The sequence below is a fragment of the Hydra vulgaris genome, chromosome 11 (genome assembly GCF_038396675.1).
Source record: "Hydra vulgaris chromosome 11, alternate assembly HydraT2T_AEP".
Classification (NCBI taxonomy): Eukaryota; Metazoa; Cnidaria; class Hydrozoa; order Anthoathecata; family Hydridae; genus Hydra; species Hydra vulgaris.
The window spans coordinates 28,023,268-28,050,817 of NC_088930.1; the positions used below are offsets into that span (position 1 = coordinate 28,023,268).

Below are 27,550 nucleotides of genomic sequence, written 5' to 3' on the forward strand. Positions count from 1 at the left end.
TTAAAAGTTTAAAACAAAAATAAAAAAAACAGTATATGTAAAATAATTTTGCAATAGCTCATTTGATAGATAATACTTAGTTTTACTTAATTATGCAATAAAAAAATGAAGTTTTAAAAATTAATAACAATATTATGCTTATAAGTATCACTTAAATATAAAAATTCTTATTCTCATATGTTATGTTAATTTTTTTTTTTTTTTTTTTTTTTTTTTAATAAATTTTTGAGATGTTTTGATGGTTTTCTCAATATAACATAACGCGACATCCGACTGGTTTTGGTCAGATGCGTCACATATATACAATATATCCGCACCCGTTTCAGAAAATGGTTGTATCTCCAAAAAAAAATTCGCATTGTCCAATTCGTCTCTTTTCTCTAATGGTTTTCAACACGATGGCATATACATCTTTTTTTGGTAAAAGGTTACTACATCTGTCCAACAACATCTGTGGAGTAGTCCCAGATCATCTGTACACTTTTGTCCAAAATCATCTGTATTTATCTTTAGAAAGATGTAACTACGTCTGGTAATTTTTCTCCAAGTCCAATAATACCTGGAAGAATTTTCTACAGATGTAGTTACATCTGAAAAAATTTCTAATTGCAACTACATCTGGTTAAAATAATACATTATTAGTTAATATTTTTTTCCCAATTTAGTTACATCTGAAAAATTTTTTATATGTAATAACATCTGGTTAAATAATGCATTGTTAATTAAGTTAAAAATAACTTCATCTTAAAATCTACAGATGTAGTTGCACAGATGTTATTACACTTTGATAATTTAAAAGATGTAACTACATCTGTAATATTCATTTAATTTTTGCACAGATGTGTATATATATATATATATATATATATATATATATATATATATATATATATATATATATATATATATATATATATATATATATATATATATAATTGATTTTTTGACGAGATTAAAATCAATTATATAGCTCTGATATCATTCATTGAGCACTCTTGCTGAATATACTCACAGCAAAAATAAACTTTAAGAATAAATAAAGTATAACTTTTTTCCAACATAAGATACATAATTTAACAAAAAGAATATGTTTATTAACATGAATTTTTTAATATTTTGTTGATCCTCCCTTATTTTTTATAATAGCACAGAGACGATTCCACATGATATAAATGCAATTTAAAGCCATTTCTTTCAAATGTGCATTATGGTTCCAATACCAAATAACTTTTTCAATATATTGGGTCATACTTGTGACCTTTTCTAGCGAAATTTCTCATTTTAATAGATCCCATAATTTTCTATGGGGTTTAGATCTGGGGAGTTCGCTAGCCAATCCAAAAGTGGAATTTTTAGATGCCAAAAAATTTTTAACGGATTTTGCCGTGTGGCATGGTGCTCCATCTTGTATAAATATTTTCTTCTGCTTATTTGGAAACCACTTCTTCAATTGAGGTAATTGAAGGGTTTTAATGACCTTTTTGTATTGGTCCTGTTTCAATATACCATCCATAATGTACAGTTGAATAAGGCCTTTTCCACTAACAACCGACCAAAACATGACTTTAGGAGGGTGTTTAATTGTCTGGATTCTGGAGTCTGGACTCTAGAATCTTCATGAAATTTTACATTGGAAGCCCTTTTCACACTTCGAGCCTTTTAAGTCATAATTCTAAGGTAGACTCATCGTTGAAGCATAACTGGAGAAAACAAAATAAAAATAATTACTAAATACCTGAAATATTAGGGGGAAAAAATTTATTTTCGTATTATAATGACTTGCCGATTTCCAGTCATCAACAGTGAAACTACTTCTTTGCCCAATCCAGGCGCTTTTTCATCTGAGAATTGGTTAATTTTGGTTTTTGTGCTGATCTTCTACTTTTAATGCCAAATCCGTGCAAACTTCGTCAAACAGTGATTGTTGCTACATTTAGTCATACCTCATTCAACTTGCTAGTAATTGCTGAGTATGAAGCAAATCTATTTTCTTTCACTATTTTCACTAGCATTCTTTCTCTCATTCCATGGTGTTATTTTCTTTTTTCGACCACATTTGCCTTGTCTCTGAATATCTAATGGGAGGCCATTTTTCAATTTGTCTTTGATTCTGCTTACAGTGCGTTATGATATCTCACATTTTCTTGATATTTCACTTATTAAGTAATGCTTATCTCTCAGAAGATATTGAACAGTTGCTTTTTTTCAGAATTGATGTCTTCTTTTTTCCTCATTTTGTTATATAGAACTTTTAGACAATTTTTCTAAAAAATTATTTAAAAAAAAATTAAAATTGTTTTGTGTAGAAAATATTAAAGGAAAGTATACAAAATATGTAAATATTGTTCAAAAGTGGTTTAAAGTGTATTATAATATAAATCTAATGCAACTAAATCACAATAGTTAAAAAAAAAAAAAATACTGCATGTAAAGTAAAAATAGTAAAACAGCACGACGGACAAAACACAAATGTCATGAATTAAACAGATGCTATTTGTCCCCCTGAAAATGTTGGCACCTGAAATTAATTTTGTATTGCTAATAACCTAAAAGTGTTAAGTTATAAATCAAAAAACATAAATCAGCAAATAAAAACATTGCAAACCAATTTTAATGACACCTAAAGCATTAAATAGTCGAAATTCTACAAAATTTATAAAGTGGGCTAAAAATTTAATCAGGGACTCGTTTTTTTGTAAAAAAAATGTCCCCGTAAGCAACTTTTATAGAGACCGAAATCTACATACATCGACTATCAGGTAGCCTGACTCACAAGGGAGTGCTGCTACATCGACTGAGGGTTTGGTTTGGGTCAGCATCAAGGTCACGTTAAGAGTTAGGGTTACGACAAGGTTTAAATATGGTTATATTACAGTAATTAATCGTTTTTGTAAATAGATGAAAATAAAAATGAAATATAATATATAATAAATAAATAAAAATAACAAAAATCAATATAAAAAATATATTTTTATAATAAAATAATAAATTTAAATATGTATTAATAAAAATAAAAAATAAAAAAATGATAATATGATAATATATATATATATATATATATATATATATATATATATATATATATATATATATATATATATATATATATATATATATATACACACACACACAAATTGTGGTCAACTTCTTATACTTTAAGTTTATTAAAATGAGTGAAACTTGTATAAAAAAAGCAAAAATTAAATTTTACTACATTATATAAGAGAGTTATTTTACAACATATATAAGAGAGTGGTGCATACACTAACTTAGTGGGTAGGGCGTGTCATACTTGATAATTTTTTTTTTTTTAAACTTAAAAAATCTTCTTTATTTCTAAAATTATTTATTTAAAAAATCTTCTTTCTCTAATTTTGTGTTGCTTTTTGTTTTCTTTTAAGTCTGCTAGTCCAATTTGATGTGTACCGCTAGTCCTAATTTTAGCTTTTTGCCCAAATATAAAAACTAACTCTTTCTTTAGAATCTTTTTTTTCTTTTCGCACGTGCAATTAATGTGGGCTTTATTGTTAATCTAATGTGTCGAAAAAATGAAGTTCAGGAACGTTGACGAGGACAAAGGAATTATGAAAGTGTTTTCAACATAGTTTTAGTAAACATACGGTATGCCAGAGGCTTATGAGAAGCAGCTGTAATTGCGATGGCAGCTTGGATGGGTGCAGGAATAGTTAAAGAAGACGAATCCAAGTTAGTTATTTATTACAACAAAGTCAAGCAAGCTCCAGAAAAATTTATACAGTCTCTTTCTATAGAGTTTGACACTCAATGCAGGACTAGCATTATTGATTGTGTTTTTTTTTTATGGCAGAATTGACAATACAAAAGTTCAATTAATAGTTGAAGGTTTGACAAAGTATTATCCTGCTACAATTAAAGAGGAACATTATACCGTATGTTAAGAGCCGGGTGGTAGGTATGTATTCCATTTCACACCTTAAAAAGTTTAAAAACATATAAAACACGCTGAAATAGTTGCTCAGAATATATTTGCATTTTTGAAAAATAATGGTACCGATAAAAGCTCAAAGGCGATAAGTGATGATTCTACTAGTGTTAACACAGGGTGGTCAGGCAAAACAATACATTGGCTAAAAGTGAAATTAGAAAGAAAGCTAAACTGGATGATTTGCGCACTCCATAAAAATGATTATATTAGTAATTGAGCTCATCGTGGGAGTTTACATGCCTATGTAGTTTAAAGTTTTATTTTAATTAAGTCGAACACAGAACTTAATTAAATTTTAAGTTTTAAATTTTAACTTAGCCTTCTGAAACATCAATTAAGCGAAGTAGTTGCAATTGTTATGCCAACAGTTCGACGTTCAGCGTGATATGCTTTCTCTGAGCCTGTCATACAGACCATGCTCTGCTCTGAGAATGTAGAGAAAAAAAAGAACGGTATAGAGTTAATTGTAAAAATCAGATGCGCCGGTAACGAAAAACTTCAAACTAGTGATAAAAATGTGAGAGCTAGAATAACTCCAGAAATAATATCTGATGCAACAGCACTTATACAGCTAATCGATTGAATTGTCTCCTATGAGCCTATTCTTACTTGTGATCTGACAACAGAAGAAGTAAAACAGATTATACTTTAGCTTATGGATGTTCCAAATTTTTCTTGTCATGGGCGATTGAAAGACGAGTTAAACAGGTAAAAAAAAAGCAGCAAGCAAAGTTTATTCTTATGCAAAAATGGATGGTTTTATAAGAGAACAGAGTTTATAAAGACAGTTTATGTCTACTAATCAGTCGAAGAAAGATTTGAACTTAATGACAAAAAAAAAATGTAAATTATGTTTTGTTAAAAAAATTTTAATAAAAAGAATTCTTATTTTATTAAATGGATAACTAAATGGCAGATAAATGATTATAGAAACTATTATAAAAGTTTTAATTATAATAGATTAAAAAAAAAAAAGTGTTTAAAAAAGGTATACGGCGTCAAAAATATACAACCAAAATTTACAAGCAAATATTTGCTATACTTGTTAGAAATTTCCCACGAATTTAAATGAATCACGACTCCCGGTAGCTTAATAATTTCGGATTTTTAATATAAGTCTTTTTTTGTAATATTATATAAAAATACAATTTTTTAGAAAAAAGGTTTTCAATCTGGAAGAAAATAATATGACATACGCTATTAGTGAGTGGAGTGTTTAACCCCCCCCCCCCCCTCATATACATAAAAGTTTTTGTTTAAAAATTTTAATGTATAAAAATTTTTAAACAAAAATTTTTATGTATAAGTTTCCGAAATAAAAATTGTGAACTTGGCTCTGGTAACTCTGGTCCCCTGACATTACCAGAAGTGCCAGAGACAAGGGAGCTGCACCACTATCTTTATTGTCTAAGATATCATTTTCTTTATCTTAATATTTAAATAATATAAATATTTGTATTATAATCTAAATTGAAGATATTTCAAAGTTTCATCTGTCGTATTCTTTCTTCCCCTTCAAATGAAAAAATAAATAAAATTAAAAAAAAAATAGTGGTTAACCTAGCCAGATTATTTGTTTATTTCAAGTTAAAACGTTAATAAAAATTATATTAAAATGCAATGTATAATTCAATGTCTGATTCTTAAATTAGTAGATATTTGACAAAGTGTTGCATTAAGTGATGTTTCATTGGCATTGCTAAACATACTCATTTACTATCTAGTTGTGCCTTTGCGGTCACTTCATCTGTAATAGTAATTCAAAGTATTTTTTACTACAATAAAACAAACAGAAATCATGTTTATAAGCTGCTTATTAATGAAACATATTTATTACTGATTGTAAAATATTTGAAAAAAAAAAAAGATTTCCAAAAAGCTATAGCTCATTCTTTGACATAGCTCATTCAGGTTTTTTTAAGTCGCTGCATTACATGTATGTTTTGAAAAGTCATCATCTGTCCAAAAAATGTTTGGTCCAGAGCAATAAACTTATAGTTATATTTAGACATTAGGTGAAGGCTGCCCAGCGAACATATCTTATTTGGAAACAAATAACCGACGTTGAAAAATCAACATTAATTCAACGTCAATAAATTAACGTTAAACTAGCGTTGATTTAAAGCCGTTTTCCTAAAGACAAATTATTCGCGCAAAGCGAATGTTTTTGTCAATAAGCATGCACAGATAAAACATTTCTGGCATATTATCTGTTCATGGCATATTATCATGTTATACCACATGTCAACAGTAAAAAAAAGCGGAAGCACGTTGTTTTTAAAGTGGAAAAGAAACAAATTCTCAACGTGACGTTCTTATTGATTTTTTATGAACCTACTTTGAACAATGGCAAGCATTAGTATATTTATCAAATAAAGAGCAAGACTTAAATCGAGAATTTACAAATGTAAATGTGTACACTGTCAGTTCCGAAAGTTATATTTAATAAAAAGGTTTATCTTCAAGTGGCCACACGAAGATAAACCTTTTTGTGAAAAATCTTACATGGAGTTAAACTTGCTGTTCGTTTTTTCAGTAACAGTTTTTTAACAGAAATGTTCATATCAGAATTTAGCATTTATTTTCTTATACTTTCTTATAAAAAAAAACTGGTTTTGATAAACAAACATACAGCGTAAACTTATTGCTGCCATTTTTATTGTATACAGCGAAAATAAAAGTAGCGCAAGTAAAGCTTGGTTTCCTTTTGGTAGAAATGTCTTACAACAGCTGTACAACAATAATGCTTTATAATGAAAACATTTTCTTTCGTAAGTTGCACAACTTGATGTCGTTTGTTCAACAAAATTTATGTTGTAAAACAAAGGTTGCGGAAATAGAATCAAACTAATTTCGACAACATTTGTTGTACAGCAAAAACGCACAACTGTTGCACAACATTTCTACAGCTATTGAAAATCAAGCTTAAGTGGAAATCAAAACGGCGTTTCGTCATAGCGAAAAAATTCGCTTCGCACGAAGATTTCGTCTTGTGGAAAACGGCCTTTACAAACGCCGATTTAAGCGTTAATTTGGAAACAAGAAACCAGCGTTGAAATATCAACATTGGTTCAACATCAAAAAAGCAACGTTGAACTGATGTTACGTTCTTTAAACATTTTCAAATTATAACAATTTAAAAAATTTACTAAAACGTATTTTTTTAAAAAGTTTTACAAGTGGGGTTAAGTGGGTAATTTTCATTTTTGTAACTAGATAGCTCAGTTGGTTAGATTTTGTGGCTGGATTGCTCAGTTGGTTAAAGCGTCAAACGAAAAGTTAAAACCCGGACTGTTGAACAATACGAGTCCAAATTCTCCCACCACCAACTCAGCGCTTGAGTAGTACTTCGGTACGCAAAAATGTTGGTTTATAACTGACGCTACTTTTGATTAGTCTTAATGACTATTTGTAACTGTTCCTATGCTAAGCAAATAATATCTTTGGATATAAGAACATTGTATAGAAAAATACAGCATGAAAATTCAAATAAATAAAAAAATAAAAAATAAAAAAATTACCGTCGCTTTTGTTTAAACCAACGTCACCTTCTACTTCCCAGTCATCATCATCTTGATTTTCCTTATCGCCTTCTTTTATTAACTTCTTCATCTTCTTTCTTGTGGATGTTGGATTTCCGTTTACCTCCATTTAAATTATAATGTGCAAACTTCAAGCAGGAGGTCTGAGTTTCTTTGTCTGTTGCTTTTGCGTAACAGTGGTTAATTGATTCTAGAAAATAAATGCAAAAATATTTAAATTTAGTCAAGCAAATAAAATTGTAGAGAAAAGACGAAAGAAAATTTTCAAATTACATTATTCTTATAAATACATAAAGTTTACAATTTTCATGTAAACTGATTCATTTCCTTTTTTGATTTGTTCAAGGAAAGTTTTACACCTATTTTTTATAAATTTAACTAAACTCATTTATTTTCAACAGGCAGCCATTACCAAGAGAAATATATATATTTCTCTTTTTAATGGCTGCCTGTTGAAAATAAATGAGTATCAACATGTTGATCCGAACATTTTCTTTCGCTTTAGTATTAAATGCGAGACTATAACCAAATAAATTTTACTCAACTATCTCAACAATCTCAAATATAATATAAATCATTAAACTTATTTACTGTTTTTTATAAAATCTAAAATCATTTTAAAAGGAGAATAAAGTCATTTTAAAAAGAAAAGAAAAATTAAAAAAGGAGAATAAAATTACAAAATAATAAAGCATTTACAAAGAACTTTAAAACTTTCAAAAAAACTAATCTTTTATCAATAAGTATTATAATTATATTTTAACTTTTCCTAATAGCAATTTTTAATTTGTTTAATTAAATAAATGAAACTAACAACATAGTGCATAGATAGAAATGTATAAAAATTTTACATAAAATAATAATGATTGACTATAAAAGCAAAGTTCTAATTAACAAAATGTCTAAACTTTTCTCTGCAGCAAGATTATAGCTTTAGTTATTGACTAATTCAGAATTGTTTAGACCAATAATACTAAATTAGTCAATGACAAAGCTTTCTTGCTTTCTTAATAATATCAAGATCTACTAGATGTAACAATAACACTCAAAACCAAATACAAAAGAATATAATTGAAATATATTCAATCTAATAAATAAAATCAAAACTTAACATTTCCTACTAATACTTTTTCTAACGAATCTGAGGATAACAAAAATAAATAAAGACTTAGATATTGTGCGGCCGTGGCGCAATGGTTAGAACGTTTGCTTTATAAGCTGGAGATCCAGGTTCGAAACGAGCTGTGGACATATTTTCGCGTCACGGTAAGGAAGGAGGCGTGAACTTCCTGGTTAAATGCACTTCCGCGGTGCTATGTGACAAGGCCGTTAGGACTTCTTGGGGCACCTATAAAAATAAAAAAATATAAAAAGAAAGATAAACAAGTAATATAACTAAAAAGCCCTTTTTTTAGTTACGTATAATAATTTTAACCAAAAAAAAAAAAAAAAGCAACACTTTAATAGACATAGATCATCCTAGTCATATTTTAAAAATCCGGAAAATTGTTTGAATAAATTATGCGGAAAAAAAACCGGTATTTATTTTGCCTTATTTTCATTTTAATTTCGCTTTTAGCTAAGTTGTTTCTAATTTTTTTTGACATTTTCATAATTTTTTTATGAGTGATGAGTGAAAAGCTTAAAAACAAATATATTACAAAAATATATTACAAAAATATATACCTCAACTTGCATGTATTGAAAATGTTTTGGATATCCGGAAAAACTAAAAGTTGAAAAAAATATCAGGAATTCCGGAAATATCCCGAAAAGGATAATCCCTGAATAGAAGTAACAAATAATGCACAATATCTTTAGTAAAAAGTAGCCCAATATTAGAAACAAACAGCTGAATGCAAAAGTCAACAACTAAAAATATAAATACTGACTCAATCTTTGATTTGTTTCATCATGTAAACAAATTAAACAAATGCTAAAAATTCATATAAAATGTGTTTATAGCATTTTTATAAAGCAACAAAAATACTTGGTTAAATAATTGTGTCACTGTCCTTTTTTTTTGTATTAAAAAAAAGTTACTTGTTTAGATAAATTACTGTTATAGTTTGCTTTGTAGAATAAAACATTAATAAAAGCAATATATTCCTGTTAATATTCTTATTGAAAAACTCTCTCTTGTATATTTTTTTAATACTTCTATTTTTAAAGAATCTCCACACAATATTTATATGTGTGTATGTGTGTGTGTGTGTGTGTGTGTGTGTGTGTGTGTGTGTGTGTGTGTGTGTATGAATACATACATATATATATATATATATATATATATATATATATATATATATATATATATATATATATATATATATATATATATATATATATATATATATATATATATATGTATATATACATACATATATATAAACATATATATATATATATATATATATATATATATATATATATATATATATATATTATATATATATAGAATTTTAAAATATTATTATTTCATATACAAATTTCAATAAAATTATTATTTTAGATTTTAGTGAACAAAAAACGACGTTTTTTAACTAATAACAAAAAATAAGGAATTTAACAAGATTTTTTGACTATAACTTTTTTTAGCGATGTTTTTTTATAAAATGATGATTATTTTTAAAATTTTTGTATAATTTTATATAACTTTTAAAGTTTTTGTTTAATTTTTTTATACATTTTAAAAATAAGCTGTTTTAATGGTCACCCTAATATATGTATATGTATGTATGTATGTATGTATGTATGTATGTATGTATGTATGTATGTATGTATGTATGTATGTATGTATGTATGTATGTATGTATGTATGTATGTATGTATGTATGTATGTATGTATGTATGTATGTATGTATGTATGTATGTATGTATGTATGTATGTATGTATGTATGTATGTATGTATGTATGTATGTATGTATGTATGTATGTATGTATGTATGTATGTATGTATGTATGTATGTATGTATGTATGTATGTATGTATGTATGTTTGTATGTATGTATGTATGTATGTATGTATGTATGTATGTATGTATGTATGTATGTATGTATGTATGTATGTATGTATGTATGTATGTATGTATGTATGTATGTATGTATGAATGTGTATCTATATATGTATGCGTGGATGTATAAATATAGATATATTTAAATATACCATCGTTATTATTATCATTGCTATTATCATTATTACCTTTATTGTTATTATTATCATTATTTTTAATAATGTCATTATTTTTATTAATAGCATTATTTTTATTAAAATCATTATTTTTATTAATACCATTATTTATTCATGTTTAATGCATAATCGTATTGTTATTTATACCATTTTTATTATTATAATAATTATTAATGTTATTATAATTGTTAATGCTATGATTTAAAGAGTTGTTATTTATTATTAACATTATTATTCTTAGGTGTTTACGCATCAATATTGTTGTTGTCAACTAAAACCATATGCAAATTTTAAATATTAAATGTTATAAAAATTAAATGTTTTAAAAAATATATATTTTAAGTTTTGTAATATATTGTAGGTAAATTACAAAACTGAAATTATATTTATATGTTTACTTTTGGCAGCCATTGCAAGAAAGAGTTGTTTTATAAGAAGACGTGAACAAAAGTGTATGCATATATATATTTTATTTTATAATTTTAAATATTATATTATGCGATATCAGGTTTCGTAGTTTTACTTGCATAGCATTTTGATCTCTAGCGGTTAAGTCTTTTGTTAGTTTAATAATTTTAAAATTTCATTAGCGTTTCTGGCCGAGCGGTAAGCGAGTTGTCATCCTGTAGCACAGCGCCCAGGTTCAAATTCCATCTTTTGAACTTTCATTTTTTAAAATTTTTTTGTTAATATTATAGGTTGCATTCTAAAAAACCTTTAAAAATAGAGCAATAAATTTGTTTCTTTTTGCATTTTAAATAACAAAAATTAAAAAAAAGCAGTGTGAGGATTTAAGCATGCCACGCAGCGACCTAAACTTTTTTAAATCACAGTAAGGGGGTTTAAATAATATGATTTTATTAGGAACGTAATGTAAAATTTTAATTTTATATTAAAATGAATCGTTTTATTAAATTTATAATTTTTAAAAATAAAAAAATATTAACATTATTTAATATTAAAGTAAAATATATATATATATATATATATATATATATATATATATATATATATATATATATATATATATATATATATATATATATATATATATATATATAAAGTGTTATAGCTCTTTTTTTACGCCCCCGGTAAATATTTTGAACCGATAGCACATCAATGACATAATTTAGTACTTATATAAGTATTTAATTTAGGTATGTGTATATATTAGCTATTTAAATTAAGCTTTAATTTATGATTAAGAGTTTATTATTATTGTATATTAATCAATATTCTGAGTTACATGATTTTACAATTCTAGAATGTTTACAAATAGTATAATTCAGTGGTGGGATTCAAAAAGTTTAAGTACCGGTTCGTATGATGACTAAAAAAATCAAAGACCAAAGACAGAATCTAGGACAGCTTTATTCAAGTGAAAAAAAAAAGACACTTTCCATCAAGAGAAATTTAATAATAATTGTCTATTGAACATTGCACATTAACAAAAATAAACGAATTATATAAATATTTAGAATTATATAAATATTTATCATATAAATAAAAATAACATACGAAGAAAAATTATTTTAAATAACGTCATATCGCCTGTAGATTTTCATCATCTTTAGTAGTTTTAATTGTCTTCACACGAGGATTATCAGCAGAGTGATTCATTCGCAACCATTTTTTCACAACGGGTACGGAATTCCAGTCCTTCAGAAGTAGACCAGTTAGACTAATTGTCAATATATTGGAAATATTTGACAAAGTCAAGCGACTTCTTTTGTTTGTACAAATGGTATTCATTTTTGAAAATAATATCTGCTTCCGCGGAACTTATTGCTATGGTTTTTATAATATTTTTGGCTTTTCGAACACCTTCCGGAATATTATAATTTTCAGAGTTTTTTAATACATTCTCAACAAAGTCACGAAACTCATTTTCATCAACTGCATATTTAAATATTTTATAAAATGAATACAGTTGTTCTTCGCCTGCTGGCCATGGAACAAGAACTTCGAAAAAAAAAATTTATAAAAGAAAAATAAATAAAAATTCTATTAAATGTTTTAAAGACGCACTATCGGCAGTAGATTGGGTTAAAGTGTATCAAGAATGTAACCTTGGGAACACAAACTCTGCATATAATACTTTCACAGATATTTTTCTAAAACACTATAATAATCATTTTCCAATCAAAGAAAAAGAAATAAAAGTAAAACATTTGAGCTGTCCATGGATCACCAGCGGAATCAAAAAATCTTCAAAAACTAAACAAAGACTATGTGTTAAATACTTGAAAAACAGAAATGAAGAAAACCTTTCTACTTATAAACAATATAAAAATCTTTTCGAAAAAATCAGAAAACATTCTAAAAAAGTAAATTATTCTAAATTACTTCAAAAAACAAATGGAGATACCAAAAAAACATGGAACATCATGAAAGAAATAATTGGAAAAAAGTATATAAAAACAAACAGCTTACCAGATAGAATTATTATAAATGAAATAGAACACAACGATAAGAACTCTATTGCCGAACAATTCAACAATTTCTTCGCAAATATTGGCCCTAACATGGCGTCTAAAATTCAAACCGCGAATAACTCCTTTGAAAATTATTTTACTGATCTAAATAGCGAACTAACTTTCAACGGATTAAGCTATGAAGAACTCAAAAATGCAAAAAACTCTTTAAAAATCAACAAAGCACCAGGAATTGATGAAATTTGTAGCAATATTGTAATGAGTATCTTTCCGATAATAAAGAAATCCCTCTTTGAAATATTTAAATCTTTAATTACAACAGGAACCGTTCCAGAGAAATTGAAAATTGCAAAAATTGTACCAATATATAAAACTGGAGAACCATACCTACTAAACAATTATAGACCAATTCTTTCTCTCAACTCTTCCTGTATTCTCAAAACTCCTCGAACGAATAATTTATAATAAATTATACCAATATTTAACAAACAACAACATCTTAAATACAAAACAATTCGGCTTTCAAAAGCAACATGCAACCGAACATGCAATTGTAGATCTTGTAAATAGCATCAACTACTCATTTGTTAATAAAGAATTTTTTTTAGGAATCTTTATAGATTTATCGAAAGCATTCGATACTGTTGATCATGCTATCCTGCTCAAAAAATTGGAAAAATATGGCGTAAAAAATGTTGCATTACTCTGGTTTAAAATTCTTTTGCTAAACAGAAAGCAATGTGTTAATACTGATGAAAATATCTGTTCAAAATTGCTTAAGATTAAATGTGGCGTTCCCCAAGGTTCCATTCTAGCTCCCTTATTGTTCTTAATATACATTAACGATCTTCCGAAAGTCTTAAACAAACTTGATGTAATAATGTTTGCAGATGATACTAATTTATTTTATTCATCTCAGTCTATTAAAGAACTCTTTGAAACAACGAATATCGAACTTGAAAAACTTAATATCTGGCTAAAATCTAATAAATTATCTTTAAACACAGAAAAAACCAATTACATTTTATTCCATCCCAACCAAAAAAGAAAAAAAATACCTAATATATTACCATTGCTAAAAATAGAAAACAAAAATATTGAAAGAACCTCAATAACAAAATTTCAAGGTTTACTAATTGACGAAAATATTTCATTGAAAGCACACATTGACTATTTAAATACTAAAATAACCAAAAACATGCTATACAAAGTTAGACCAATGTTATCCCAAGAAAATCTAAAACATCTTTATTTCTCATTTATACAGACCTATTATACATATGGTAATATAGCATGGGCAAGTACCAATAAATCCAATTTGAAATCACTTTATTGACGTCAAAAACATGCCGTTAGATTTGTCTATAAAAAAGACAAATTCACTCATGCTGAACCTTTGTTAAAACTCCTTAATGCACTAAACGTCTATAGAATAAACATTTATCAAAACTTATTGTTTATGCTGAAATATAAACTCGGGCTTGTCCCATCACATTTCTCAAATGATTTCTTTAAAAGCAATAGAAATAGATATGACACTCGAGAAGTAGGAAACTTTAATATACCGTTTAGAAAAACAAAACTATCGCGTTTCACAATTTCATATCATATCCCTATCTCTATAATAAACTGATATCCAGAAATGCCATAATTACAAAATTAGATAACCTAAATTGTTTGAAAATCTTACTAAAAAAATTCGTTTTAAATATAAACAATTATATGAACTTACACTAAACTAATACTGAAACTAGAGCCAAAATTAACGTTGAAACGAAAATCCCAAAAAACTTCAATAACAAATATTAATATAAAAAATATATAAATCAAAAATAATTTTATTTATGCCTAATCATATATTTATGTGTACAAAATCTAGCATTAATCAATTATTTATTATCGTACATTTTATTATATGTGAATCCAATATAAAATGAACTACCATTATATTTTGTGAAACTAGAAACATGTAAAAACAAAAATACAAAAAATATTACTAGTACAAGCGGTTTCTTGATGACAAGACCATCTGGTCTTCTGCAAGTTTCCCGCGTTCTTTTAATAATAATGATACCCTGGAGTTATAATTTTTGTATTCTATAAAGTTGTGAGATTTTATTTTTTCTCTTACCATCATATATTTTATAAACATTGTAAATTTTTATCAGTTATATAGATAGAATCACAACATTGTAAAGATAAAAGAACAAAAAAAAAAAAAAATGATCACAACCCATTAATCTTTTCTTCATGTGAACCACAATGTTCTCTAAAAGCTTTTGCCGAGGAATTGCAGAAAATTTTGGATTATCAACAAAAGGAATATCTTTAAATGCTTCAGAAACAGTTAACTCTTCAACTTTTTTTTCGTAACCTCCTTTTTTCTTCTCGAGTATCTGAAATGCTCGAACCGTTCTCATCACTAAATGTTCAGCTTTTATTATTTCTAAATTTTGGGCTTGCAATGCATTGGACAAAGTGAAATTTCATTCAAAATATTAATCATCAATGCCAAATCTTCTAAAAAATGTTTATTTTCTAAACGTGTAGCCATGCCAGTGTATTGCTTATTTGAAGTAAAAAAATTGTGCAGAGCTGGGTAAGCACGCCAAACACCTAAAGTTGATCTTAAGCTGCATGCGGTCCATCTTGTCCCCAGAACGCGACAAAAATTAAAGGGTTTGTCCACTTGGCCTTTACACCATCCATGTATTAGATAATACCATGGTAAAATTAATACCTTTGTAAAATGGTAAAATTAATACTCTAATATAAATGTAGTTAAATAATGTAAATGTATTTTATCAGGGTAAACAACAAAATTATCAGGGTAACCAACAAAATTTCATTTTCCCTGGTTCTTATAAAAATTATCTGATTTTCCGATGGAATCAATCAAAATTCTTTGACTTTTGCAAAGTTTATTAAATTCTCTGACTTTTGCAGGATGTCCAACAATCTGCTTTTCTATAAAGTATTTATAAATAAGCATGTTTTTACAGATTTAAAATTTAAATATATTTAAAGGAGGTTGGTAAACATGTCTTTTTTTTTTAAATTACTTAAATTTTTTATAATGGTATAATTCTTCCAATACTAGGTCTTTTAAATATGCTGTAAACAACATTTTCTGTTGATTTGCGACTTATGGTTACAATTGGCATTTTTAAAATATTCCACTTACGATGTTGTTTATTAAGTTTCAAAGTAATTTCAAAAATATTCCACTTACGATGTTGTTTATTAAGTTTCAAAGTAATTTCAAAAGCCTATAAGAAGCTTATAAGAGTTTTATTGTTTTTATTTTACGAGAGCAGGCTGAATTTAAAATTTGCTGATGAACTACTTGAAATTTAACGAAAAGAAATGCAAAAAAACACTTGTTTGTGTGTTTTTATAGAACTAACTTATGAATGTAAAGTTTTAATGTTTACTGCCTACAAGTATGCGCATGAAAGATGTTGGAATTAGCTAATGTCCATACATGTACCAACTTTCATGTATGGACATTGGTTGATTCCAACGATTGAAGGTTTGTTTATATACCTTTCTACCGTGTTAAAATCTAACTTTTCAAAGTATTCATAAACCGACATTTCTTTTATTTATTTATATACACCTAAGAACTCTCCTGCTTTATTAACTCAACTAATCATTTGTTTTCCCTATCCAATATGGTAACATTTCGCGCAATTGAAATTTTGCACAATCACGTGACTTACGACTGCGAGGATATATATATATATATATATATATATATATATATATATATTTATATATATATATTTTGCTGATGATACTACCATTTATTCTTGTCGTGATAAGAAACCAACACCCTCTGATTGCCTGGAGGGGGCATTTGAGCTTGAAAAGGATCTCACTTATGCTACAGCATGGGGCTCACAGTGGCTGGTGAACTTTAATTCAGATAAAACCCAATTTTTTTCAGCCAATCGTTATCGCAATAATTTAGATCTTCCTATATTTATGAACGGTGATGTACTCGATGAGTCACCTACTCTTCATCTTCTAGGATTAACTCTTACTTCCAATCTTTCTTGGAAACCATATATCAAATCGGTTGCAAAATTAGCATCTGCTAAGGTTGCATCTCTTTATCGAGCTCGCCACTTTCTTACTCTGGATTCTATTCTCTATCTCTATAAATCTCAAATCCGGCCTTGTATGGAATACTGTCATATCTAGGGCGGATCTTCTAATGATGCCCTTTCTCTTTTAGACAAGGTGCAAAAACGCATTGTAAACATAGTTGGACCTGCTCTTGCAGCCAACCTTCAACCATTATCACATCGTCGTAATGTTGCTTCTCTTTCTCTTTTCTACAAATACTATAATGGGCACTGCTCGAAAGAGCTAGCGTCTCTTGTGCCATCTACTAAAATTCATTCTCGTGTTACTCGTCATTCAATTAAGTGTCATCCTTTTTCTGTGACTGTTCCTAAGTGCTCCAAAAACGCTTATTCGTCTAGTTTTTTTCCTCGAACATCAGCTCTTTGGAATTCGCTTCCTTCATCTTGCTTTCCTGATTCATATAATTTGCAATCTTTTAAATCGTCCGTCAATCGTTATCTTGCTCTACAATCTTCATCTTTTCTCTTACAGTAACTTCCAACTTTAATTAGTGGCTGCTTGCAGCCTTCTTGGAAGCGAAGATGTTTAAAAAAAAAAAAAAAAAAAAAAAAAAAAAAAAAAATATATATATATATATATATATATATATATATATATATATATATATATATACAGTATCGGACAAAACGAGTGCAACCAAATAAGGCTAATTTAGTTTCTTTATATAAAAGTGCTGCATTTTTTCAATTTAGAGAAATAACTATGTGACTGTTTAGAGACAAAGTTCTTCATGTTTTATTCATCACAAAGTTCATTATTTGTACACAAAAATTATTAAATTAATCAAAAGTATTAAAAAACGTTGATTTCCTTCTGGACAAAACAAGTGCAACTCGACAAAATGTTGACCAAGCTGTATTTCGCTATCAATATTTTGTGGCGAATTCTTTGTTGTTGATCACATCCTTGCATCTTCGAGGCATAGATTCTATCAGGTGATCAATGAAACTTTGTGGAATCGCTGCCCAGGCTTTTTTAATTTGTTCAAACAGTTGATCCTTATTACGAAAACCTTCACGATTAATTCTGCGGTTGACGATCTCCCACAGGTTCTCAATAGGGTGGAGATCCGGAGATTGAGGCGGCCAATCCATCACCGATAGGTGGTTGTCTTGAAACCACTGCTTGACTACTTTTGCAGTGTGTTTCGGATCGCTGTCTTGCTGAAAAACCCATTTTATTGGCATATTCCATTCAGCATGAGGTAACATGACATCTTTCAGGATATTTTTATACATGAAACAGTCCATTATTCCATCATTTCCATGTATTGGACCTAGACCGTTAGCAGAAAAACACCCCCAGACCATTACATTGCCTCCACCATGCTTCACGGTCTTATGGCAGTAATGTAAATCGAGGCGTTTTCCGGCCGGTCGACGTACACGGCAAATGCCATCGCTCCCAATGATGTTGAACTTCGATTCATCACTGAACAGGACAGTTTGCCATTTCTGCACATTCCAGTCAATATGAGATGTAGCAAACAGGAGCCTTTTCTTCTGGTTTTTTAGTGAAATCAGCGGTTTCTTTGCAGGGCGTCGAGAAAACAATCTGGCTTCAACAGCACGTCGTCTGATTGTTCGGTCCGATACAGGCAGCTTTAATTGCTTTTGTATCTCGACTGGTGATATCCAGGGATCCTTCTTGACGGATCTGACGATCATAGAATCCTCTCTAGAAGTGGTGGAACGCGGTCTTCCACCTTTGTTATCTGCTGCCAACTTCCCCGTAGAACGATATTTGGAACATAGTCTTGATACGGTCCATTTTTTCACGCGATATTTATCATAAATACTTTTTTGTGACATTCCACTTACGTAATCGCCAATAATTTTCTTTCTTAGTTCCAATCCAAGACTGTCGGGAGCTATTTTTGCGCTTGAAGTCATAAGAATAATAAAAATAAATAATCGCGCTTCCCAAGGCTTACCGTGTTACATTTACCTTGTGATGATACAATAATGCTCTGTGGAACACAGCGTCTTGGTTGGATGTGGACTGTATTGATGTAATGAAACACTTGTTGTATTTCACTTATTGTATTGATGTTCTTCGATAAAACACTTTGATAAAACTCACTTCGATAAACTGTCTCGATAATACTGATTGACTTCCATATACTGACTGAATTACATGTCAATTTACATGTCTCTTATATAGTAAAATGAACCTGTGTGAAACTGTTCTGGAAAATTCTAGATGCTTCTTTTCGATGCTTCTGGAAGCTTCTGGATGCGTCAGAATGCTTCTGAATGTTTCTGGATATTTCTGGATGCTTCTTCTGGAAACTTCTGGAAGCTTCTGCATGCTTCTGGAAACTTCTGGATACTTCCTTTAATTATTAAAAAACTTCCGTGACATTGACACGGACCAGACTTAAGAAAATGAAACAAACCAAAAAAGTTGCCAAACAAACAAACCAAAAAAGTTTGTCCACTGCAAAATGGCACTTGTCAACGAAATTCTGCATGTGCGCTGACACCTGTCAGCTGATTGCTCATGTCATGGCATGCTATGACTCCAGACTTCTGAACTGTTTGCTGTGGTAGTATAGTTCGTTTCGTTTTTAAGACATGTAAAATTAGCAACACTTTTTAGCATTGTTCGATGTTGGTTGCAAATGTTTTGTCCAATACTGTATATATGTATATATATATATATATATATATATATATATATATATATATATATATATATATATATATATATATATATATATATATATATATATATATATACATACACACACACATAAGTTGTATGTTATATTCTTATTTTGTAACTTAAGAGGTTCCTCAAGGTTCAATCTTTGGCTCTATACTCTTTTTAATTTACATTTACGATCTTGCAGATATTCTCACATCTAAGGTGGCATTGTTCGCTGATGATGCTACCATTTATTCTTGTCATGATAAGAAACTAAGACTCTGTGATCGTTTGGAGGGGGCATTTGAGCTTGAAAAGGATCTCACTTCTGCTACAACATGGGCCTCACAGTGGGTGGTGAACTTTAATTCAGATAAAACTCAATTTTTTCAGCCCATAATTTAGATCTTCCTATATTTATGAACGGTAATGTACTCGATGAGTCATCTACTCTTCATCTTTTAGGATTAACTCTTACTTACGATCTCTCTTGGAAACCATATATCAAAAGTGTTGCAAGATTAGCATCTGCTAAGGTTGCATATCTTTATCGAGCTAGACACTTGCTTACTTCGGATTCTATTCTCTATCTCTAATGCGTTTTTGCCCTTTCTCTTTTAGACAAGTTGCAAAAACGCATTGTAAACATAGTTGGAACTGCTCTTGCAGCCAACCTCCAAAAATTATCACATCGTCATGTTTCTTCTCTTTCTCTTTTCTAGAAATACTATAATGGGCACTGCTCTAAAGGGCTAGCGTCTTTTGTGCCATCTACTAAAACTCATTCTCGTGTTACTCGTCATTTAATTAAGTCTCATCCTTTTTCTCTGACTGTTCCTAAGCGCTCCAAAAACTCTTATTCGTCTAGTATTTTTCCTCGAACATCAGTTCTTTGGAATTCGCTTCCTTCATCTTGTTTTTCTGATTCATATAATTTGCAATCTTTTAAGTTGTCTGTCAATCGTAATCTTGCTTTACAATCTTCATCTTTTCTCTTCCAGTAACTTTTAACTCTAATTAGTTGCAGCCTTGTTGGAAGGGAAGATATTTAAAAAAAAAAAGGTTTTATATAAATGGTATTATATCTAATATATTATATTAATATTGCATATTTATACATAAATGCATACGTTCACACGCGTACAAACGTGTATGCACAGATAAACATACGCGCACAAATACGGAAGTGAATTAAAAAGTACACTTTCCTGCATTGCAACATCGTATTAGAAATATTTCTAGATAATTATTACAATATTAAAGGATTTGTTACAAAACACGAATCAAAAGTGTTTTTAACAAAATAAATGTTAATTACTCTCTCCGATAAACATTTTGTAAAACATCTCTGATAAAGATCTTCTTTTTCTTCGTGCACTATTTACGCTTGGCAATAAACGATGACTTTGTACCTTTATTTTTTGAGATTTGCTATCATATCCTTCGTCCAAACCACTTCCCTCACCTGATCCACTTCCTTCTCCCGATCCGGATGTTGGTTGGGTCGTTTTTGGAGCTAAAGTGCTTACTCCGCTATCATGACATTCACTGCAGACACAATGTGTTATGATTGATATCTTTTGAGTAGATGAACCAGTCTTTAGACATTTCATTTCTACATCAATAGTATTAAAGCTAACAGGTTTACAACATCTACAAGCTTGTTCGTAGTAAGGTGAGTACATTAAAAAATTGGCAGAAGATTCACAATAGCCGGAACATGAGCCTATCTTCACTTTTGAAACAGATGTGCAAAATCCGTATTTTATTTTTTGTTTAGTATAAGTAACATTGCAAGGTGTTTTAGGAAACGGAGTTGTAGATGCTAATAAAAATAAAATATATATTACACGCGCAATACAATAAAAGAGCAGTGCATGTGTATAAAGTAATGAGGACATGTCCACATAAATTCAAAATACCTGTTGTTGTAATTGTTGATACTTTTGGTGTTGTAATCGATGTCGTAGTTTTCTCTGTTGACGTGGTGGGAGGTAAAGTAGTTGTCACTTCAACAGTGGAACTAGTAGATGGTACAGAAGTTGTTGTTGTAGTAGTTGTAGTAGTCGGCGATTTAGTTGTAGTTGACGATTCAATCGTTGAAGTAGTTGAAAGTTCAGTAGTAGTAGTTATCGGTTCAGTTGTAGTAGTTGTTGTTACTTCAGTTGTAGTTGTAGGTTCAGTTGCAGTTGTAGTTTCAGTAGTAGTTGTTGTTGATTCAGTCAAGGTAGTGGTTGATGAAGTAGTAGTTGGTATTTTTTCACAAAAACCACAACATTGGTCATCCAAATGAATGTAGCGTTCATCCTAACAAAATCATAAAAGAAACATTACCATTATAACAAAATTATTTCATTTTTTAAATAATTAGTAATTATGAAAATTATGATTGTTAAACCTTAAAATGTAAAATAAGATTAAAAGTTAATTTTTATTTTTTTAAATTTGCGAAGATTTTTGTGATTTATTTGAGTATATAAAAAAAGCACAAAATTCTTAGAACATAATTCATGAAAGATAATTCTTAGTTCACTTATATTTATATTTAATTCTTAAAAATTTTAGTTTGACAAAAGCTTTACTCCTCAAAGAAACTAAAAATAAAATTAAACTACAAAAATAAAGACAAAAAAAAAGCTGTTGTAAAACTTTTCGAATCATTTCGAAGACATTTCGAATCTTTATTATTTGGGATCGCTACTAGTTTTTACACTTCGGGTAAACCTTTCGACATTTTTTTTTTTTCATTTTATCTTTAGTATTTTAGTTGGAATAGTTTGTTGCTGTTATTAATGATCTTCATTATGAAAATTAAAATTAAAGCTCGCAAAATTAAATTTTTAAATCGCTTCACAGTTTTTATAACATTTTTTAAAAAATTTAAAATTTGATCAAATAATTTTATCTTAGAAGCACTTCAAGCTTGTTGGGAAGATATTTCTAAAGTTTATATATATATATTTTTTTAATGAAAAAATTGTTAGTACAGATTAAAAATAACATAAAGCCTTTTCAATAGTTTAATAGTTTCATGTCATCAAATTTGAGGAAAATTATAAAAGTCATAGATGAGAGAACAAAACTAAAAATCTGTTGTTAACGCAATTGAAATACAGTTTATCTAATGTTAGTAATTTTTTTTCGGTGTAATTTTCTCTTTGTGTACAAACAACCAACCAGTCGTTTTAAACTGCGTTAAACTAATACAGGAAAATAAATTTTATTTGATGATTCATCAAATCAAAATATGCTGGATAAAAATCAAAAGGTCAAACAATACGATTTAGTAACAATCATCAAACAATAAGATTGTTACTAGGTCAAACAATAAGATTGTTACTAGGTCAAACAATAAGATTGTTACTAGGTCAAACAACAAGATTGTTATTGCGTCAAACAACAAAATTGATACTAGGTCAAGCAATAAGATTATTACAAGGTTAAAAAACATGGTTGCTTGAAGGTAATGCGTTTATTATACAACAAATATTTGATAATTTTTTAATTTTAAATTTTTTTGTGTGAATTATTATTACTTTAAACCAATTTTTGTGTTATATTTCAAATAGCAATATTACTAACCACTTTCCTAATATTATATTTTATGAGTTTAAAAAAAAAATTGATACTTAACAAAATTTTTTATATTTCAAATTAAATTACCGTTAAGCAAGTTTCTTCCCTTTCTTTACAAGTAGATGGTACACAAACTAAAGAAATGTAAATCTATGCAGCATACTTTACTTACATATATTAATCATAAAATATATCAAATACCTTTTGCATACAAGTAGTATTTAAAAAAAGTAAAATTTTGATAACATTAATTACCACAATCACAGCAATTTGTTATGTTTCCAACTCTTTTGAAACCCTTTAAAAAATTATAAAACTGTAATAAACTTGAATCATTATGTCATTTCTAATAAATTAGAAAGATAATTACATCAGAGCATGGTGCAGTACACTTTTCAGTACTTGTGTTAATGATAGCACATTCCTCATCATCATCTAATACACACTCTCCAACAACACATTTATCATTTTCAAATGAAGCTAACCACTTGGTTCCAACCTGTGTAGGAACAAAAAGTAGAAAAAAATAATAACCTAAAACGAATTAAACTGAGGATACATTTATGTAATCTGTTTATTTAGGTAACTAAGAATAAATTTATGTAACCTATTATGTTGATTTAGGTAACTTACATTAACAAACTCTTGACTGATTGGTTGTTTACAATCTAAAATATAGTTATTAAGTATTTCGTTACTTTTTAGTTAAAAAAAAGAAAGTTTTATTTGTAAACTATTAAAACTTACATTGACAATTACGAACACATTTGCAACATGTTCCATCCACAGAAGGTCGAGAGAAAATAACCTTTTCATGCTAATCAAAAAACAAACATGAATGAGAAAAAAAAAACACCTAAAATTTAAATATCAAAATAATAAATTACAGAAATATACTAAAGAAAAATTTTTCATTTTTTTAAATGTTAACTTAAAGTTGAAAACATATCAGCAATCCATTTTCAAAAAACTCAGGAATATATGTTCAAAAAAATTCAGCAAAATATTTTCAAAAAAACTTCAGCAATCATCAAGTCATCAAAAAAATTCTCTTTCACCAAACTCACAAAAAAAAATTTAATTTTTAAATTTTAAAACTATTACAGATAAAATTATCGCTATCAATAATAGACAATCATATCAACAACCATACCAATAAACAATCATATCAATAGTAAACATATCAATAACTACAAATCAAAATTTTAATGATATGTAAATCAATATTTTGTGTATACAATCACCATAATTAAAAAAAACTAAATATATGACTAATTTAAGACAATTTGAATGCAATTATTAAAAAAATATTTTAATAACCGCATAAAAGTCTTGTTCAGTGACTTTGTTCAAATAAATTGTCAACAAAAAAGCTATTTTATTGACTCAATAAAACAGACTAATTGATAAGTAAAACCTGTTAAAACATTATACAGACTAATTGATAAGTAAAACCTGTTAAAACATTATACAGACTAATTGATAAGTAAAACCTGTTAAAACATTATACAGACTAATTGATAAGTAAAACCTGTTAAAACATTATACAGACTAATTGATAAGTAAAACCTGTTAAAACATTATACAGACTAATTGATAAGTAAAACCTGTTAAAACATTATACAGACTAATTAATAAGTAAAACCTGTTAAAACATTATACAGACTAATTGATAAATAAAACCTGTTAAAACATTATACAGACTAATTGATAAGTAAAACCTGTTAAAACATTATACAGACTAATTGATAAGTAAAACCTGTTAAAACATTATACAGACTAATTGATAAGTGAAACCTGTTAAAACCCATAAAACCTGTTATTACATTAACCAAAATCTTTACTTTTGGATGACACCTTAGATATGTAAAGTATAGATTTAAGGCACATATTTTTAAGACTTTAAAATAAAGCCTTGAAATGATTCTTGCAATGATTCTTTAATATTATACAACTCTGTAACGGAAATATTATCTACTTTGTAAACCTAATTTACTTTCTTACCAAAGTATTATCTAAACTGTCAGCAAAGTACTTATTCAACTCTTAAGTTAAATTTTGATTTGAAATTGTGCGCACCATTGTTACTTAACATTTTTTTGCAAGAAAATTCTTAATATTTTCTATAAGTAACTTCTATAAGTAACTTCTCTATGTAACTGATCCAAAATCATTTTTCTGTTGCATATAGTTACAGACAAATTTAATCCAAAAACAAAATTTCAACCATTTCTCTTTCAACCATTAAAACTATATTATAAAATTTAATTATTAATATTATTATTATTACTTTTTTATTGTTACTACTTACTCTATAATGCATCGTTATTATTTTCTATTTCATCGCAATTTTAGGTGTATATTTAAAATTAGTAGTTGGTGCCATACCTAGCACTAGTTAAACAGTAACATGTATGCAAATTGTTTTTCCCTCCCCCAACCTCCTCTGCCCTTTACCCAGTGCAGCTTGCCACAATTGTATAAACGTCAGTTAAAGAAACCATATGTTCTTCCTGTTATCAATAATTTTGTGCTTCAACTTTATTGGTTACTTTTTTACTTTTTTATTTTTCTAGTGATTCCACTGCCTTTTAAAAATCTGATATATAGTATTGTACTACTTCTTTGATTGAATTCAACTGAAGGCGCAACTGATTTTGTTTTGCTGTTACAAATTGATTTGTTGATAAATCTTTCTAAACCTCCTTTATCTCTGAGCAACCCTTTTTCATAGCTGTAAAGTTACTTAGAAAAACGGTTGTAATACATAACATAAGACAAATGAAAAAGTGTCAGTTTTTCTTTGTATTTATTTTGCTTTATTTATTCATGTAAGATTTTATCAATGTTGGAACTTATTATATTTAAAAAAAAGCAATACCTTTTTGCAACTTGGATTGCTTGGACAGTGCTCTTCACACTGTTTTTTGCCTTGATTACATCGGCATATTTCAAACTCATTTTGATACCACAAGTTATCACCCTGAAAATTAAAAGTTAAAATAAAATACAAACATTTCATAAAATAAATTCAAAAATAGTAAATTTACAGTTTAATAGTCAAGTTACCATTATCTCTCCATTGTTTATGCAAGGGCAATGTCCTTTCTCAACACATTTATCACCGATTCTGTACATTCCATCAGGACAGCAACATTCATTAACAAGTATTTTGATGTTACAAGTGTCATATCCATCACATTCAAATAATGTGCTACAGTTACCTCGCTTCTGTTCACTGGGACAACCTAAAATTATTACAGAATATCTTTCAAAGTTTGAAAAATATTATTGTTACCACTAGTATACTATAAAATGTTATCGCTATTATTATTAGATGTTATCATTATTATTATTATTAGATGTTATCATTATTATTATTATTATTATTAGATGTTATCATTATTATTATTATAAGATGTTATCATTATTATTATTATTATTATTATTATTATTAGATGTTATCATTATTATTATTACTAGATGTTATCATCATTATTATTATTAGATGTTATCATTATTATTATTATTTAAAATATTCTAATTATTTAAAAATTACTTAAAATATTTATTAAAAGTAGACAAAGTGATTAGTGCAAACCATTTAGATTACTAAATTATTAGATAGTTAATTAAGTGCAACCAATTGGCAAATTGTTTTTAATTATATTTTTAAATTTTTAAAATTTATTTTTAAATCTAAATACATTCAAATACAATTCTCATTTATAAAATATTAAGCTATTTTATTATACAAAATTTCTATTTTGTTTAGTTTTGTTTCATAAGAATTCATAAACATATAACAATGCCATAGATCTATAAAATTACTTAAACCAAACTAAATGATTTATACATTCATACATAACTTTACTAAATCTTTATTTTTTTATAGCGACATTTTTAACTAACTTTTAAACTAACATTTACATAATAAAAATTGCATTAGCCATTTTTGTAATTATTAATAATATAATATAATATTATAATATCAATATTAATATTATTATAATTATAATATTAACCAATACCAAAGAAGCTATTC

At 27.9% G+C, this 27,550-nt stretch overlaps 1 protein-coding gene across 2 annotated transcripts in view; it reads right to left on the reverse strand.

Moving 5' to 3' along the window:
• Window positions 1-21,133: 21,133 nt before the first annotated feature.
• The window catches only part of LOC100215810 (mucin-2), a 73,558-nt gene continuing 67,141 nt past the window's right edge, over window positions 21,134-27,550 (reverse strand). For both annotated transcript variants that reach the window (XM_065810671.1, XM_065810670.1), the window contains 9 exons: window positions 26,575-26,753; window positions 26,387-26,488; window positions 24,253-24,322; window positions 24,139-24,173; window positions 23,876-24,004; window positions 23,761-23,803; window positions 23,593-23,639; window positions 21,852-22,236; window positions 21,134-21,754 (listed from right to left, as the gene is read on the reverse strand). In XM_065810671.1, coding sequence (XP_065666743.1) covers window positions 21,240-21,754; window positions 21,852-22,236; window positions 23,593-23,639; window positions 23,761-23,803; window positions 23,876-24,004; window positions 24,139-24,173; window positions 24,253-24,322; window positions 26,387-26,488; window positions 26,575-26,753 — 1,505 coding nt within the window. In that variant the 3' untranslated portion in view covers window positions 21,134-21,239. The remainder of the gene's footprint in view (window positions 21,755-21,851; window positions 22,237-23,592; window positions 23,640-23,760; window positions 23,804-23,875; window positions 24,005-24,138; window positions 24,174-24,252; window positions 24,323-26,386; window positions 26,489-26,574; window positions 26,754-27,550) is intronic.